This window comes from Papaver somniferum, chromosome 10 (genome assembly GCF_003573695.1).
Source record: "Papaver somniferum cultivar HN1 chromosome 10, ASM357369v1, whole genome shotgun sequence".
Taxonomy (NCBI): Eukaryota; Viridiplantae; Streptophyta; class Magnoliopsida; order Ranunculales; family Papaveraceae; genus Papaver; species Papaver somniferum.
The window spans coordinates 151,660,953-151,678,193 of NC_039367.1; the positions used below are offsets into that span (position 1 = coordinate 151,660,953).

General features: G+C 36.6%; 1 protein-coding gene across 1 annotated transcript; it reads right to left on the reverse strand.

The window, feature by feature from the left end:
* Positions 1 to 11,286: 11,286 nt before the first annotated feature.
* Positions 11,287 to 15,093, reverse strand: LOC113317444 (myosin heavy chain, clone 203-like). Its single transcript, XM_026565562.1, has 3 exons — positions 14,909 to 15,093; positions 11,920 to 13,749; positions 11,287 to 11,818 (listed from the first exon to the last, which is right to left on the reverse strand). The coding sequence occupies exons 1-3, from the start codon at positions 14,942 to 14,944 to the stop codon at positions 11,801 to 11,803; spliced, it is 1,884 nt and encodes a 627-aa protein (XP_026421347.1). The 5' UTR covers positions 14,945 to 15,093; the 3' UTR covers positions 11,287 to 11,800.
* Between the last annotated feature and the right edge of the window lie 2,148 nt (positions 15,094 to 17,241).

Sequence of the window (17,241 nt, forward strand, 5' to 3'; positions counted from 1 at the left end):
TTCCTTATAAACTAGATTAGCGAACCTATAATTTTGGATGTGAAACTATTATTTTGCTAATCGTATCTTAAAAAAGGAAACTAAACAGGGTTATCGGACGTGCTAAACTTGGTAATACCGCTGCTCGACGGGCCGTAGTTAAATCCAGAAAAGAAGAAGAAACTGCTCATACTAAGTGACAACTGAAGACCAAGCTCGGCATGAAAAAATCGTCAGAGTTAGAAGAAGCTACAGTGTGATACAAATTAGAAAAGAAGATGCAATAACATTTCATCCAATATAAGTGTTAATAGAAAAACAGCAAAAAAAAGAAAAAGAAAAACGGAACGGAAGAAAAGGTTGCTGCTGAAAACCTAAGTCAAGTTAAAGTGGATTTAAAGATACAAAAGGTCTCCATGAAATGAAACCAGAGAAGTTGTGTTGGAGGTGCACATGGGATTGCATTTCCGATATGGATATTGAGGGAAGAGAGCGACAAATGTTTGCCTCCTCAATAATCAAACAACAAAGATTAAGTTGAGGAAAGAGAGCAACATGATTGCGTCCTCAGCTGTCTCAACTGTCAGACAACTTTTTGAAGACAAGTTCGAGGGAAGAGAGCAAAAATTTGCCTCCTCAACTGTTAACAAAGTTCGCGACAATATTAAGGGAAGAGAGCACCAAAGATTGTCTCCTCAACCGTTTACAAGGTTTAGAAGCCAATATCGAGAAAACGTCAACAACGATTGCCTCCATATATTAAGGGAAGAGAGCATCAAGATGATCGCCTCCTCATGTTGTGGGAAGAGAGCGTCAATGAAGACAACCTACTCGATTTCGAAAAAGAGAAGAAAAAAAAATGGCAAGAAAGCCGGGAAACAGAAATAGAAGAAAAACTGTTTGGACGGGAGTATCCGCGTCGACAATACTCCGCAAAGGCCAAAAGCGAAATGAGTCCATACATGAGGTTGACGGACACGTATCCACAGGGAGAAGCTACTATTTGTTGGAAAAAACGATTAAAATTCAATAAATCAAACAACTAATTAATATAAGAGGCACTTATCTCATTTTTGTGTCGTGTCCTGCAATTGTTGATGTAATGAACATCCCTGTTAAACAACATAGAGAGAAGAAACTTGTAATGGTAGACTGAGGCGCATGTAAAACATACTGTTCTTAAGACAAGAATGCCCGGTTTCACTCTGAAAAGATGATGCTATAGCCCTACGGGTACATCTGCCTCCAAGATACAACAATCTTAACAAGTTTGAATAGCGCATTCAAACTTGTCCTTTTAGAACTTGGCAGCGGAAAACTCATGGAAATGTTAGCACTTAAACCCTAGTATCACTCATAGAAAAACGAAGAAGAAAAAGTTATCAAAACGCACGGATACAAGAGGGGTTTTTCTGCATACAAAACCCTAACACAAATACAAAATATATAAGGTAAATTTATCCCGTAAAAATCTAAGTGATAAATTTGGAACGTATTTTCATTATTTTGAAAAACCGTTTTATACTAAATTTTAATTCACATAAAACCGGTGGTTTTTCCAACAATCCCCCACATGAATGAAAATACGATAAAACACGGAAAACAGGAAATATCACGAATATGCATAGGTGTCCATGAGGTCTTGAACCTTTGCTTAGTGAGAGGTTACCTGAACTACTTATTAGCCGGTGTCCATAAGGTGTTGAACTTTCTAACATTTGGTGTAATCCGCAATAACAACCACGCATGATATCTCCAAGGTTGCTGCCAAGCTCCGCCGTTGTGTCCATTTTGGCCCTGGACGTCTTGTTTCTCAGAATGCTCTAGAGAATCAGCTCATATTCTCATAGGAAGCGACCCACTTCCTCATTCACATAGGTGAGTTCCATCAAGAGTGTTCATTGCTACGCCCCACTTCAATCTAAAATTGAAACTATAGAACTCATTAAGACTTATTAAAAGTCACCCTTCACATGCAGTCACACTATCACATCTACACCATAGGGAAGGGACAAAGAGAATATAATTCTCTGATAGTGTTTACCTTTACCTACCATAAATTAGTTGTCTCATTCGAAACCTTTATCTTGGGATCTCCAGTCAGCAAGGTTGAGTATCCTTCATGGCAAATTTGTTTTATATGAGCTTAAGTCACATTCCCCCTCGATGTATAATTACGAACTATCTCTTTAGAAAATCCTTTCGTCAAAGGACCACTAATTTTTCTGTTGACTTCCCTAAGTCTGTGAGGTTCTCTTTTGACTTTACATGTCTATTGAGACCTCTTTTTGACTTCACGAATCAACTAAAATTACTTCATTAAAGTGTATAGTTGTCTCACCGAATTAGCCTTCTCCGAGTATGTCTAGACTTTGTCATTGCTCACTTACTTTAGACTCACATAGTCAATTGAGTTTCTGCAATGATGGCCACAGGCTTCGGTCACAGAGGAATATCTTCTAAGAAGCATCTTAGTAATCATTCGTCTTCTTCTTATGCTTGAATTAAAGCACACGAACTTTGATTTCTTTAATATACAAGTTCATCTTGTCTGTTTTAAGGACTTCCTTAGACAAACACTCCTTAAGAGGATATACACATAGGCTAAGATTTTGCATAGCCTGAAACAACAACATCTCTTAAGGTCAGTACAATATATATTACATACACAATTTAAGATGTACCTCAAGTATGACAAGTCATATCACAAGTCTCTGATCAGATTATCCCACTCTTTTGAGATACTAGTGTATTTGTATACACTTTATATACTGCACATTTACAACACACATTAAACACATCGAGTTTGACAAAGACCATCTCCTTCAGAATTTGTTCTGGTTCCCTTCGATCCTTTAGATCATATCAACTAAATTGGTCTTTCAGTCAAATCGTAAATATCACATATTTCATAGGTGGTTGTAAAGCAAAAATACATGTACTATTCAGTAGTATATTCTTTACAGCTTCCTCAAGATTAACGTTAGTGCAATATATATTACATATTTGAAATTAAATATGTACCTCGTGCATTTCAATCTTTGATCTTTTAGACAGAGCATCCTTGTGATTTCCCAGGGTAAACACGGACATGCAAATCTGTTTTACAACACATACTAAACACATTAGACAGAAACTAGATCCTCAAAATTTCTTTTGGTTACCTATTGATCCTTTAGACCACGTCAACCGTATAAAAGTTTCCTGTCAAATCTTAAACAACACCGATTTATTGGTAGATGTAAAACATGTTTATTGTATCACAAGATATTCATAATAGAGACAATCCATAGGATTAGTATCTTATCTAATACAAATATATATGTAAAATCAAATTGCATCATGTACACTAAGTTTTCTCAAAACCTTGTAGTTGTCCCACGTATGATTAACCTTTCAAGAATATTATCTCAAAATTCACTCGTGTATTATTACACAATGATACATCAGTGCCTAATCATGTGATTTTGACATGTGAGAATATATATATAAATAATCTTTGAATTACTTCTCTAAACCACATGTTTCAGCTTATTTCTAGAACTCCTGCGAGAGATTCTACAAGAAGACTCAAAAATTAGTCTAAGTCAAATGTTCCTTTATGGAACACTGAGGTGGAGTACCTTACGAGAATCAGACCCCTAACTCATGAGTGGTGTTTGTAAACAACACTTTAAGGCTTTGACAAAATTCTCAACGATTTAAGCATATGTGTCGATGTTCATCAAAACCTGCCGATACTATGGCTTAAGGTCCTCCACATTTTAGTGATTGCCTTAAAAATTTAAGCTTAGTTCTTAGTACTTACCTTCAGTAAGTTCAATTGGCAACTAGCACAGTAAATCAACATGATAAACTGACCCTCGTCTCACTCAATTGAAATTCTCAGCTTAATTTGAAGTATCATTATATAGGTGACGACCTAAATAGCTTTTCAATCATCAATTCTTACTCCAAGAAGAGATTCACATAACTCAAAATAAACATGCAATCAAAAGTATCTTTGTAGATGGGGTGCATCCACTGTACCTTTGCATGATATTGAAAGAGATAAAATACTGCACAATACTTACTAGTACCGTCACAGATGCTTTTGCCAATGGAGAATGCACTTAGGTTGGCGCAACCTAGTGCTCATGTTCCCCATTCGTCGCCTCATTTTCCAGGGAAGTTGCTTACCTGACTTAATCTCGTCGAATATCTCATTTGTATAGGACTTGTTTGGTCCGCTTACTCCTATCTGCAGTCACATTATCAAAAAGAACCAATCGGTTTTTGCACAAATGGGTCGATTCTTTAAGGTTTCTAGGGCCTTGCGATCCACAAACTCAATGCCTTGTTGTCATCTCTTTTGAAGAGATCACCATGAGTAAACACAACAATCATGAAATAAAGAATTGTTTTTCTCCGAAATGAGTCTGGAGATTTCTAACAGCTTCTTCTTCTTCTTTCGAGAAACGATTTTTAATCGACAAAACAAAAAGAATAGCGTGGATTCCATTCTTAGCAAAATTAATACATCTACTGATCTCTTCAATCGTCTCTGTTGGCCCTGGTGAAAATCCAAATAACCCTGGTGTATCAATCACATTAAGAACGTGTCCATCTGGAGATGTGGTCGACTGCAACTCGCACTTAGTTGTAACACCATCAAGACTACACTCAGAATTGAAATCTTCTTTGTAAAAGATGTTGTTCCCTGTTGTACTTTTTCCGTTGCCGGTTTTGCCAAGCAAAACTAGGGTTCGGGAATGGTTAAGGTGAACTACAGCTTTTTAACTCCATTGGAGTTCCTCAACCTGGAAGGAACCTGCTTCCTTGTCTGGTGGTCGTTGTTTCCTGATAAGTGTTTTGGACTAGCTTCACTCATCAAATTCGGCATCTAACTTGAAAGAAGCAACCACATCTAAACAAGCAAATTCAATCTGTTGATTACCACAATCCATGCTCCTAGTCACTTGTCTAGACGAATATGCTCTTTGATAAATCTTGTTCGAGAACATCATGTACCAATTTTCCCAAAACATTTCTTTCTTTCTTTTCTTTCTTTTTTTTCTTTAAAGTTGGCTGTTGGTGAGATTAAAAGCAGCCAAACTGACGAGATCTTCAGTTCTAGCCACCTTCAAACTATAACAAACCATTAGCTTGTCGGCATTAGTTTCGCTTCCAGATCCAACAAAGATAAGATCGGTATCACCAAGAAAACACTTGAGTGATTCAGGATCTCTTTGATCACATCACTCACGATAACTGGTATATGAGACAACGATTATCCCTACACAATTGCAGCACAACAACTTTTCTTCGTCTACTCTCCTCATTTCTTACCAATCGTCTCCATTTGATATCAAGACCCACAAGGAGATTATCCAACCAGTCATCTCTTTAAGATGCGTATATATCAAGTTGGAACGTCGATATCTTGCTGCTATCATCTCTTTCTCCAAAGTATCAAGTTGAAATGTTGATACACTTGTTAAGGTAGCAGGCATGTGGTGGTAGCTTTCTGCCGACCAAAATTCAAACACCTGATTTTTTGTATCATGGCACCCATTAGAAATTTCACTAGAGACAAACCAAACAACCAATGCATAACAATTTTGTGTGGTTTCAATAGAGTACGAGGACTATATCTCACCGGAAAAGTACCAAACAGCTACGTGACAACATAAACTAGGTTCCACCTTATCACTTACATGTTTGATATTCATGAGTGTACCAAAGATTTAAGTTTTAACCATAGCCTAATTCACAGTTAATTTATAGCGCATACAAAAATTAAATCTTTTATATAGATAATAAAGCTCAACTATAGCTTAATTCTATATTTCCCTAATCAGATAATATTTTTGTCGTAGGGTTTAACGGTCGTTTCTCTTTAGATTACGACCAGGGAAACAAAGTTAACATTCCTTGTTTGATTTTCTTAATTGTTACTGTGAAATAGTCCTGTCTTAAGATTTTTGGAAAAAAAAATCAATAAATCAAACAACTAATTAATATAAGAGGAACTTATCTGATTTTTGTGTCGTCTCTTGCAATTATTGATGTAATGAACATCCCTGTTAAACAACATAGAGAGAAGAAACTTGTAATGGTAGATTGAGGCGCATGTTCAACATATTGTCCTTAAGACAAGAATGCCCGGCTACACTCTGAAAAGATGATGTTATAGCCCTACGGGTACATCTGCCTCCAAGATACAACAATCTTAACAAATTTGAATAGCACATTCAAACTTGTCCTTTTAGAACTTGGCAGCGGAAACTCATGGAATTGTTAGCACTTAAACCCTAGTACCACTCATAGAAAAACGAAGAAGAAAAAGTTCTCAAAACGCACGGATACAAGAGGGGTTTTTCTGCATACAAGACCCTAACACAAATCCAAAATATATAAGGTAAATTTATCCCGTAAAAATCTAATTGATAAATTTGGAACATATTTTAATTATTTTGAAAAACCGTTTTATACTAAATTTTAATTCACATAAAACCGGTGGTTTTTCCAAACCTAGAATTCTATTAAGCTAGCAACAACCAAAGAAGATTAACACTAAGCCGCGGAGAAGCTATGAGAAGACAAGAAGACGACGACACAAAAGATGTTGCACATGAAAAACTACACGAAGAAAATAAAAAGATCAAAATCATATATAACCCCGATTACAAATTAAGAGGTGGGGTTGGAATATCATAATTTGTAACTGTGTAATTAAGTAAAAGTCAACAAACTAGAGTTTTCCAAAGTCAAAGTGAACAAGAGAAAACTAGAACTAGGTTAGTCATACTAGTGTGAACTAGTTCAGATAGTCCACCAAGTTATGTATACTTGCAAGTCAAGTATACTTGTAGTATACGCATGTATTCTTGGAAGCCAAATAGTATACTTGGAGACCAAGTAGTTCTAGCCTATGTAAAGGCACATGAATATCCATTGTAAATGTGTGAGCAAGAAATACTAATAAGAATTTAAGGTTACATAGAACCACTCTTGCTCCACCACTACTATTTTCTATCTATCTCTCTCTATTCACTAGGAGCTCTGTATGAACAACTCTATTCTCTATGCTCATACATCTCCACAAACTATTTCTATCAATATTATCCAGAATCAAATTCATTTACAAATACAGACAGTTTTACTGCTGAGTCTCCCAAACTGGTTGAAGAGGAATAAGACTATGATGATGATTAGGGTTTAACAGTTGGGATTTTCCCATGGGTGCAGATCCTCTGTCCCATATATCTCTATGTGCCCCTGTCTCGACCACTCCTGATATAACACGTATCTTTTATTTTAACGTTAGTTCATCATCTTTAACACCGTGAAGCAAAGAAAAAACAAATTAAAGATTGAAACCTAATTAAAAAAAATGGTTGCCGAGTAAAAACAGTATTGTACTTCATTTTTATTTTATTTTTTTGAAAACGAGAATCTGTTGATCGAAAGATCAAGAAGGATATACACAGAAATTCCATCAAGCTGCCTGATCATGGATATTTAGAAGTTAAAATATCAAATAAGAAAACTAAAAAGATTCAACTAAATCAAAGAATCCCAATGAGATAAAACTATCGGGATGAATTGGATCTTTCCAAAGAATGAAAGTAAACTGATTTTATTATTTGATATAGTTTATTTTGTTTTGGTATCGGAGATGAATCCATAATCCCCTCTTGGGATTTTCCTCCCTCTAAATTTTGATTCTGTATGTTTGGACTTTAAAATTCTTCCGAGATCATCAATTACAAATGTTTTGATTTTTTGTATTTTGAAAGAGAAGTCTTAAGGTTGGTTTATGTGATGTTATCAGATGATAAACAAACAAAAAAAGAACACAGAAGCGTCAAATCGTAGTCGGACAATTAAAATTAAGAGACAGGTGTCGTACTAAGAGTGGCGGCAACAGAGGCACATAGAGAAATATGGGATAAAGGATTTGGAGCCTTTTCTTACCGACCATGTAATAAATACCCAACGGGAACTAATATTTCAGCCCCACAAACAAAAGGGTTGGGTAAAAACCGGAGTTTGGCGGTGACAATGTCCACATCAGAGTTTGGCACTGACAAGGTCAACACTCTCTCTTCTCGTTACAGCAGAAAGCGCGATAAAAAAACAAGCATATACCTAACTCACAGGGACGGAGCTATGTGTATCCCAGGAGTGTCCCCCGCGCCCCCCTGTTTTTTGTTAATTCATTAGACATCCCTTGATGTTTTTGTTATTTGGAGAAAAAATCCTTCAATAAGCCCCCCAAAAAATATATGTTTTATACTTTAGCCTCCCCTGTGAAAGATTTCTGACTCCGTCCTTGCTAGCTCATAACATATTAAACTATCAAAGTTAATGCATTTTCAAAGTTTACGAGACTGTAAAACAAAGTTTACAAGACCGTAAAACAGTAAAGTGCGTAGTTCGTAGATGAGTCTAGAGTTTACTAGTTAGCGTGAATGAAGTCAGTAAAAGAGTTTAGCAATATGAACTAATGTGAAAATGGTTATAGATGATGGAAAAGGAATTCTCTGGAGATTGTAAAGAATACCAGTCAAAGTAGCTTGGAAAAATCTGGAAAATTTAAGAGTCAGAAATTGTATATCTAAGCTTAATTTTTCTCTACAGTATTCTAGGATATGTGTTGACCGGTTTGAACAAGCCTATAAATAGGCACTTGTATTATTAGAAGACACTCACCAATCTCAGAGGACTACTTCAGGTGTTTAAGGTTATACCTAATCATCATTCTACTTGCATCCTAAAAGTTTGTGTCAAAGAGAGTTCATCACTGTAGGTTTTGGTTCGCCGTTTCTTGAAGTTTAGAGTGCTACTACATCAAGAAGAAAATCGTTATATCCTGGGAGACAAACATCGATAATCCGTAAGCACTAGCACGGGGTAAATCTGTGTCAAGGCTAGAGGATATAATCCTTGCCTCGACTTTGGTATGTCTAAATGAGTTTGCATCCTTCCTCTCTTTTTTGTTCTTCTCTATTTGGTTCATTACAGTTTATACACAAATTTGTCAACACATACAAAAACGAGTCCCAACCAATATTTGGTGACCATGACCCAGTGACAAAACAAAAAAAATCACCTCTTCTTCATGTTCCTATCACTTCCTTTCTCCCTAAATAAACATCGTTGTTTGAGTGAAACTAGGCTTTCGATGTAACTATATACATCTCTACTACCAAACTTTAGTCGTCTAGCACTTGAATTCTTCGAGGCAGTTTTTTGGTTAATTAGCCCTTGGATTTGAAATCCTGGGTCTAAAAGACATGTAAAATATTGACAATGTTCTAATATCCTTGAACCTAAAAATATTGTTCTAATAATCAAAATTCCCAGGTACCATACATGCAAGTAGAGAAAACAGTTTACTTATCGGTAATTACCATTATGAGTTTCAGTAATTATTTGGCAGTGAACCAAATAATATTTCCCATGTGTGCAACAGGACTCACAGACCTCACTCACATACCTTTTCCGTTCTTCGAGGTGCCTGGTGTTTGGCCACTAGGAAAAAGGTGGGTCTTTATAAGGCCTGGACTTTTTGGTGGGGGTCTTTTTTATGGGCCACAGATTTATTATGGCCCGTGTTGCAAGTCTTACCAAATTTAGCCCGCCCGATAATTGACCTTCCTTTTTTTGGGCACAAATTACAAATTAATAATCCCACACCGGTAGTTTAAAGATGGATAATCTGGTTTATAAGAAAAGATTTGCAAACATACTATTGCCAGTTGGTAAGACCTTGGTAAGCTTGATTTCTCCTCGAAAAAATTACCCCTAGGTCTGATCTGGGCCATCCTCATCCACGCTACCGTACGTAATCGGGCAACACCAATCTTACCAATTGGTTTTTGTTTTTCCTCTCTCCGATGTATCCCACTTCGGCGCCGTCAGTCTATATTAGAGACTCACCGCTGTCAGTCTATATTAGAGACTCACCATTCCCAGAAGACCACTTCAGGTGCTTATGCTTAAATTTATTCCGACTCTTGTTTTGATGTTTAGTCCAAGATACCTAAACTCCATATTCTCGCATCATCCGTGCTTTATCAAACAGTTCAAGAATTACACAAAGGCACCCTCCCATCTCTTTCAAGATTACATGCGGATGGAGGTGCATTGTTTTCTCCATTATTTCTCCTGGAAGTTGTATTTCTTTGAAGCTCTCATCACTAATATTAAAAGAAACAATAACTTTGGGGGTTTTAGCTATCCAATGAACAGCTCCCTTGGAAAGCACCACATCTGAACTACCAATATAATAAGGTTTAGTCAGAAGGGTTTTCCATGAATTCGATCAGTAGATGTACACTGAAAAACTAGGAGTATCCCGACAGGTTTTACCAGAAACTAACTTGTAATCGTCATTCTTGTAATCATAACAAAAATATACTGGCCAGTGGATTTTTCTTGCGTAGGGTGACTCAGGTATCCTTTTATACTCTGTGGTTGGATTCCAAAGACTATAGAATTCTGTAACACCCTCACAGACCTAGCCGTCGCAAGAACCCATGCATGATACCAAATATCTTTGCAGATTTAAACGGGTGATGCTTCACAATAACAACAGAGTGAATCAGGTCTAGTGTATTAATGAATTCAGGTCTAGTGTATTAAACGAGAAAAATATTCAACTCCGCTCTCGATCTAACACCAAAGTGACCACTGACCAGACTGACATCTACCAAACTCTATTTCGAGCATCGTTGTTCTGAATCCGTTTTTGGTTCTAAGTTAAACGTTGTAACTGAAGTGATCAACATAAGGCTGTCGGAGTGATAATAGTATTACTGCCCCGAAACTGGCCGAGTCAAAATAGCAGCCAAGGCCTAAGCAATCATCAACTTCCTTCCATAGTGACATTAAGTCGAGAATAAATGCTCCATTAATCTTCCATTCATCTTAGGTTTTTATGTTGCTGCTGCTGATGAACGGGTTCAACTTATTGTTTATCAAATTAAAAGCAAAGACTTCGTCTGAACTTATTGCATGTGGAAGGGAGAAACTCTCCTCTATTTCTGGTCAATGCAACAGAAGTTAATAATGTGTTAAGGCCCATAGAAATAAGAAGTTGTCACACTATACGTTTCTAGTGGTGCGGCTCCTCTAAGCATTGTTATTTTGTTTTCAGACATTTTCCATTCAAATGACCGAAAGTTGAGCACGATGAACATCCTAATTGGAGGATCCATGTGTATTCCGCATGAACTTTAAACTCTCTTCCATAAAAAGATACAGTGATAAATTCACGATAATCGAAATCTGTATCTATTTCAACACAAACTAGAAAAATAAAGAAGTTGAAATCATTCATAATAACAAGCATTCAGCATCCATCAGAAAAAGAAGCCAGCTGATCGATCAGTCTAACTATATTTACAGACATAATACTTCGTCCACAAACTAACATGCAATGCTAAGAGTCTATAACATTCGGACGGTAGGTTTTTACAAGCCAAAAGGATGTCGAGACATCTCCAACAAACTGAAGTACTGACACAATTTAAGTAAATCCCCACCACCAAGCAGTTGTGGAAGGAAACAGCATTTAACAATACAAATCATTTACCAAGAAAATGGCTTTATATAGAGCTAAAAGCCTCAGATACTAGGCATCATAGGCAAATCCAGTAACTAACTATTCAAAAGAGTCGACAGGAAGAAAATTTTATAAGCTTACTCATCATTTTTTAGTTAGATGACTAATTACTACTTTCATTGTGGCTGTCTTATTCTCTCTATAATTCCAAAATTCTTGGTTTCCTGCTCTTGTTATCTTTACTCCAAACTCCGTCATTCTGCTTCCTTATTCTGACCCCAACACCTACAGAACATGCATACACAAATAAATGACAAACTTGAATTCTTAGCAGATCGAAGTAGAGTGAAAACAAAAATAAGCAAAAACACTGTTGGTACTTATACCTTGATCAATTCTTGCTGAATTTCTTGAAGTTGGATTCTGTACCAGCGCTCCCTGACAGCCTGAGTTTCGTATAGCGCTCTAAGCTCCTCCGGTGCTTTTTCACTATCGGCCAGTGCTTTCTTTCTTTCATCTGTTTCTTCTTGCATAGACTGACCAACATCAGATATCACAGACCTAACAAACTCATTTTTCTCTTCATTAAGAAATTCAATATCGCCTTGCAGTTTTTCCTTCTCTCTGGTGAGTATTTCCGCATCATTTGACAAGATAACCTTCTCCTTCCTGAGTACTTCAACATCAGTTGACAAGATGGAATTTTCTTTTTTGAGAACTTCGGCATTGCTTACCAAGATAGACTCGTCCTTGTTGAGGATTTCAATATCACTTGCCAAGATACCTTTCTCTTTCTTGTGTAACTTGATATCTCTTGCTAAGATGGCCTTCTCTTTCTTAAGCAATTCAGCAGCACCTGCTAAGACGATCTTCTCTTCTTTGAGCAATCTAACATCACTTACCAAGAGACCCTTCTCTTTCTTTAGTAATTCAGCTGCATTTTCTAAGACGATCTCCTCTTGTTTGAGCACTTCGACATCACTAGCCAAGAGACCCTTCTCTTTGTTGAGACATCCAACTTCGCTCGCCAAGATACCTTTTTCTTTCTTGTGTAATTCGGTATGGCTTGATAAGATAGAGTTCTCTTTCTTAAGCGACTCAGAAGCAGTAGCTAAGATGTCCTTCTCTTTCTTGAGACATGCGACATTACTTTCCAAATCACCTTTATCTTTCTTGTGTAATTCTATATCACTTGCCAAGGAACCTTTCTCTTTCTTGTGCAGCTGGATATCGCTTGTTAAGTTGGCATTCTCTCTCTTGAGCGATTCAACAGCAGTTGCTATGACAATTCTCTCTTCTTTGAGCATTCCGATATCACTTACCAAGATAGCCATTTCCCCATGGAGCAATTCAACATCTGTTGCCAAGATACCCTTCTCTTTGTTGTGAAATTCGATATCTCTTGCTAACATAGCCTTTTCTTTGTTGAGTTTTTCAACATCACTTACCAGTATAACCTTCTCGTTATTGAGTGAATCAACTTCCCCAGCTAAGGTAGCCTTCTCTTTGCTAAGCGACTCCAAATCAGTTTCTAGTTTCTTCAGCTTATGTTCCTTCTCTTCATCTGCTTTAGATAGTTTTTCCACATGTTCCTGCGCAAGATCCTTAGCTTTTGTGCTAAGAAATTGACATAAACTTTCAAGCTTCATAACTTCAGCTTTCTTTTCATTGAAAAACTTAAATATTTCTTCATTTTCTGTATTTGCAAACTCCATGAATTTCTCTCTTTCTTCTTCAAGCCTCTTAATTTCATCTTTCTTCTCCTTGAAAAATTTAAACAATTCTTCGTTTTCTTTTTCCGCTGACTCCCTGAATTTCTTTCTCTCTTTGGAAAGAATTTCAATATCACTTACCAAGCAATCATAATCAAGTTGCTTCTGTACCAATTTTACACTCAGCTCATTTATTTCATCACTCACAAATTCCTTATAACCATTACAAGCATCACTAATTACTGTTTCACTTACTCGTACTGCAAGTAATTCAACACAATAGTCCAATTTTGCTTTAGGAGAAACATTTTCTAGCAGCACAAGTTCATGTTGCTTTGCTTTCAGTGTTGTCCTTATTTCATCTAATGTTTCCTTCCAAAAATGCCTCATTTTCATTGCGAACACTTCTAAACCTTTAATATAATCATCCGTTAAGGGTTTTGTTGCAACTAAAAGCTTTGTTTTTAATTCACTCACTTTTTCCTGCAGATTCTTTATTTCTTCCTGATCATATGACAAACATACAATAGAGTTATTCATAATCTCAAATTAAAAGTCCCAACACCTAACGAAAGACAATTTACAGTTTTCAAAGAAATCACAATACATTTTCGTGTATGTTTAATGATAACAAGTCAGATAAGTCCCATACATTTCTATGTGCAAGTGCAACCTATGAACATTCCAAAATCAAAAGCAGGAAAAAAAAACGTTTCTTACAAAAATCTGGCTCAGACCCGCATGCATCAGGCTTACAGAAACTATGTTTCTCAACTAGACACAAATTTTCACCACAATTTTCCCTTAAATGTCTGATTCAGACTACAATGCCAGACATGCAAAATGCCAATGCTAAAACTTTATAATTTTGATCAGACCCAAATGTGTCGTTAGTGTTACATTAAGACCCAAATGAACACTGAGAATGAGCAACTGGCTTGGACCCTCCCAGTCTAACATAAGATCTTACCCAAGCTCATCCGTAGCACACAATTGACAATTCAAACAACAAGAATAAATAAAACTCCTTCCAGAGTCATAGACAAGTATCAAAACAAAAAACACTAAACTTTTTCAATTAGACTCAAACCCTTTTGGGAGTCTGACTCACACACCACCACCAATTCAAACCTTCCAAAGCTTAAACTTGATTTTTGGCAGACCCAATATGACAACATAAGTGTCTAACTCAGACCCCAACGAGTCAGACATCCTAAAATCAAAACTTCAATTTTTTCAATCAAAAAGCCAAATCTCACTCACATCACTGTCTTACTCAGCCCCCCTCCAGTCAGAAGTGATAAAAACAAATTTTGTTTCACAATCAAACCCCATTGATGAACATTAAGCTCTGACTTCTAGTCAGACATGCTAAAACAATTTTCAATCAAAACCCAAATGTTACTCACATTAGTATCTTACTCAGACCCCTCAAGACAGAATTTCCAAAACAAAATTTTGTTTGTAAATCAAACCCCAGTGATGAACATTAAGCTCTGATTTCAACACCCCATAAGCCATACATGCTAAAATTTAAACACAAGAAACCAAATGGTCTAGCATAATAAAGTCTGAACAGCTCCATCCATCCCTAGTTATATGAATTTTCGTAAAACATAAAAAATGATGAACTCAGAGAAAAATCAAAGAAACAAAAACTGACCTCTTTAGATGATATCACCTCTTCAGATTTCTCCATACTAACACCCCCTTTCTGAGAAATCTGTGTGTTGGGTTTGTGATTTTTTGGAGGGAAGATGTTGGATTTCTAGGGTTTGTTTCTTCTTCTTTTTTCTGTGGGGGGATTCTTTAGAGTTTAGAGTGAAAGTAAGTCGGAATTCTGAGAGTGGAAAGAATTATTTTCTGATTTTTATTTGTAGAATTTTGGATTGAATATAGGCAGTTCATCTTATTGAATGGTGTATGATTCAGTGGTACATTTAACAATGCTTTATATATAGTTTATCCACTTAGTGTGTGACACGTATTATTGATCATGTGTTCAGATAGTGTGGTGGGATGGAATATAAAATGAAGACAATTTTTTCTTTTTGTCGGATGTGTAAAGTGAATAACAACTCCAATATACCATCACTAGAATATTAACCTGGCCAGATCGTGATATATCCAGATTAATTGAGGTATACCAAAATTTATGTGGGCATAGTCCCTTTACTAAGAGGAGACTAAATATGGATGAAGTTACAATACTACTCTTACCCTTTATAATTATAATTACTTTAAATCAGTTTTATTTTTTCATTAATTTCATCTTTCTTTTTCTCTTCTTCTTATCTTCCACAACATACCGGCTCTCCATGACACCACCATCAAAACTCGTCGATTAATTTGTCGTAATCGCCGATTCGAAAATTTCGATTTATCTTTAAAAATGGAGGCAGCACCGCCGAGGACTAGTAAGATGAAATAAACAAATAGAAAGCGCAATGAATTTAACCCCGGAATTGCAAAACTACTTCAACAAAAAGAGAAGAAAAAAACAGTTGAAGAAGAAGAAATCAACGCCGCTGAAAAGGGAGAAATGACGCGATTGAGAAAGTAAGGGCCTACTTAAACTCACTCCAGTACTTCAATTTCATGTTTGCATGTCAAATTAGGTCAGAAAAATCAAAATTGTGAATTTGCAGTTATTCAGTCGGTAAGGTGTTTGTTCCACGACCTTGCCGACATTTCATAACTAGGTTTAGTCGGCAATCTCTTAGGTTGAAGATCTTGTCGGCTTTTTAGTATCTGTAATTGCTACTTATAGGGTCGGCAAGGTATTCAACCTAGGACCCTGTCAGTGTCAGTTTTTTTTTTAGCCGGTGGGTTATAAATTTTTACCCTGCCGGCTACATTTCAATTTTTTAGTATCTCCTGATGTCTTGAATTTTGAAAGTCGGAATGGTATTTGAATATCACCCTGCAGGCTTTATGTTATCCGGTATTGTTTTAGAGCCTGCCGAGTATTGATGTTGAAAATCATGTGTTCAAGTTGTTATAAGCCGGCAGGTTATTGGAATAAGACCCTGCCGACTATACTTTAGCCGACATGTAGTTTAGATATCGACCCTTCCGACTTTTGTGCCGCCAGTAAGGTTATATTTGTCGACTGTGCCGACTATTGAATCTTTTTAAAATTGTTTTTTTTTAGGTTGCAAAAGGGAAAGAATAAAACTGCTACTCCTCCTTGAAGATCTCCTCGTGTTGGTGAAAAAATCTTGACTGCAACACAGCGAGGGGAATTTGTTGAGCCGGGGACGCTCAAGATGCGTGTACTGAATGATTCTCAACCACCATCGGAACCAAGTGATTCGGATGAAACTCCATATGAAGGACAATCAATTCCATCTGGTAGAAGAGGTGATGATGTTGATGAAAGCACTCCGGCTGTTGGAGGAGGTAACAATGATGATGATGATGGTGATCAAGAAATGCCACCTGTTGGAGGAGGTAATGATGATGATACGGATGATGATGATGATGATGATGATGATAAAGATAAAGATATCGAAGATGAAATTGTTGAAGAGGCAGTGGAAGAAGAAGAAGAAGAAGAAGAAGAAGAAGAAGATGGAGAACAAACTCAAGCTAATGTTCAACAAACCCAAGCTTCAACTTCAACTGAAACCTGAAAGAAGAAGAGGCTTATCACTAAACCAGATGATTCCCACATGCTTCCCCCTCACTTTAAGGTTAGACTGAAACCAGGTGAGCCTCTAAAAGGGACCCAGAAGATGGTGGAAATGTTCTTTTTGGATACAAAGACTCATGGGCATGTGAAATCCATAATACTATTGTAAGTAATCTCAATCCGTCTTTGTTTTTTATTAAAGTGTATCTATCTTAAATTTGTATCAAGTGTTTGTATTTCTTTTCATTTTGTTTTTTGGTATTTAGGATCACAAGCATGTCATCCGTCTCATGAGGCGCCAATCTTCATGTTCAGTGACTAAAAACTGGAATCTTGACGATGAATGTGACGAGGTGCAAGCG

What these genes read in the sequence shown, in the direction of transcription:
- LOC113317444 (XM_026565562.1), bottom strand. Translation starts at nt 14,944, where the DNA reads ATGGAGAAATCTGAAGAGGTGATATCATCTAAAGAG. An exon ending in AGGTGATATCATCTAAAGAG is followed by an intron (nt 13,750 to 14,908) that starts GTCAGTTTTTGT and finishes TCATATGATCAG; the next exon opens with GAAGAAATAAAGAATCTGCA.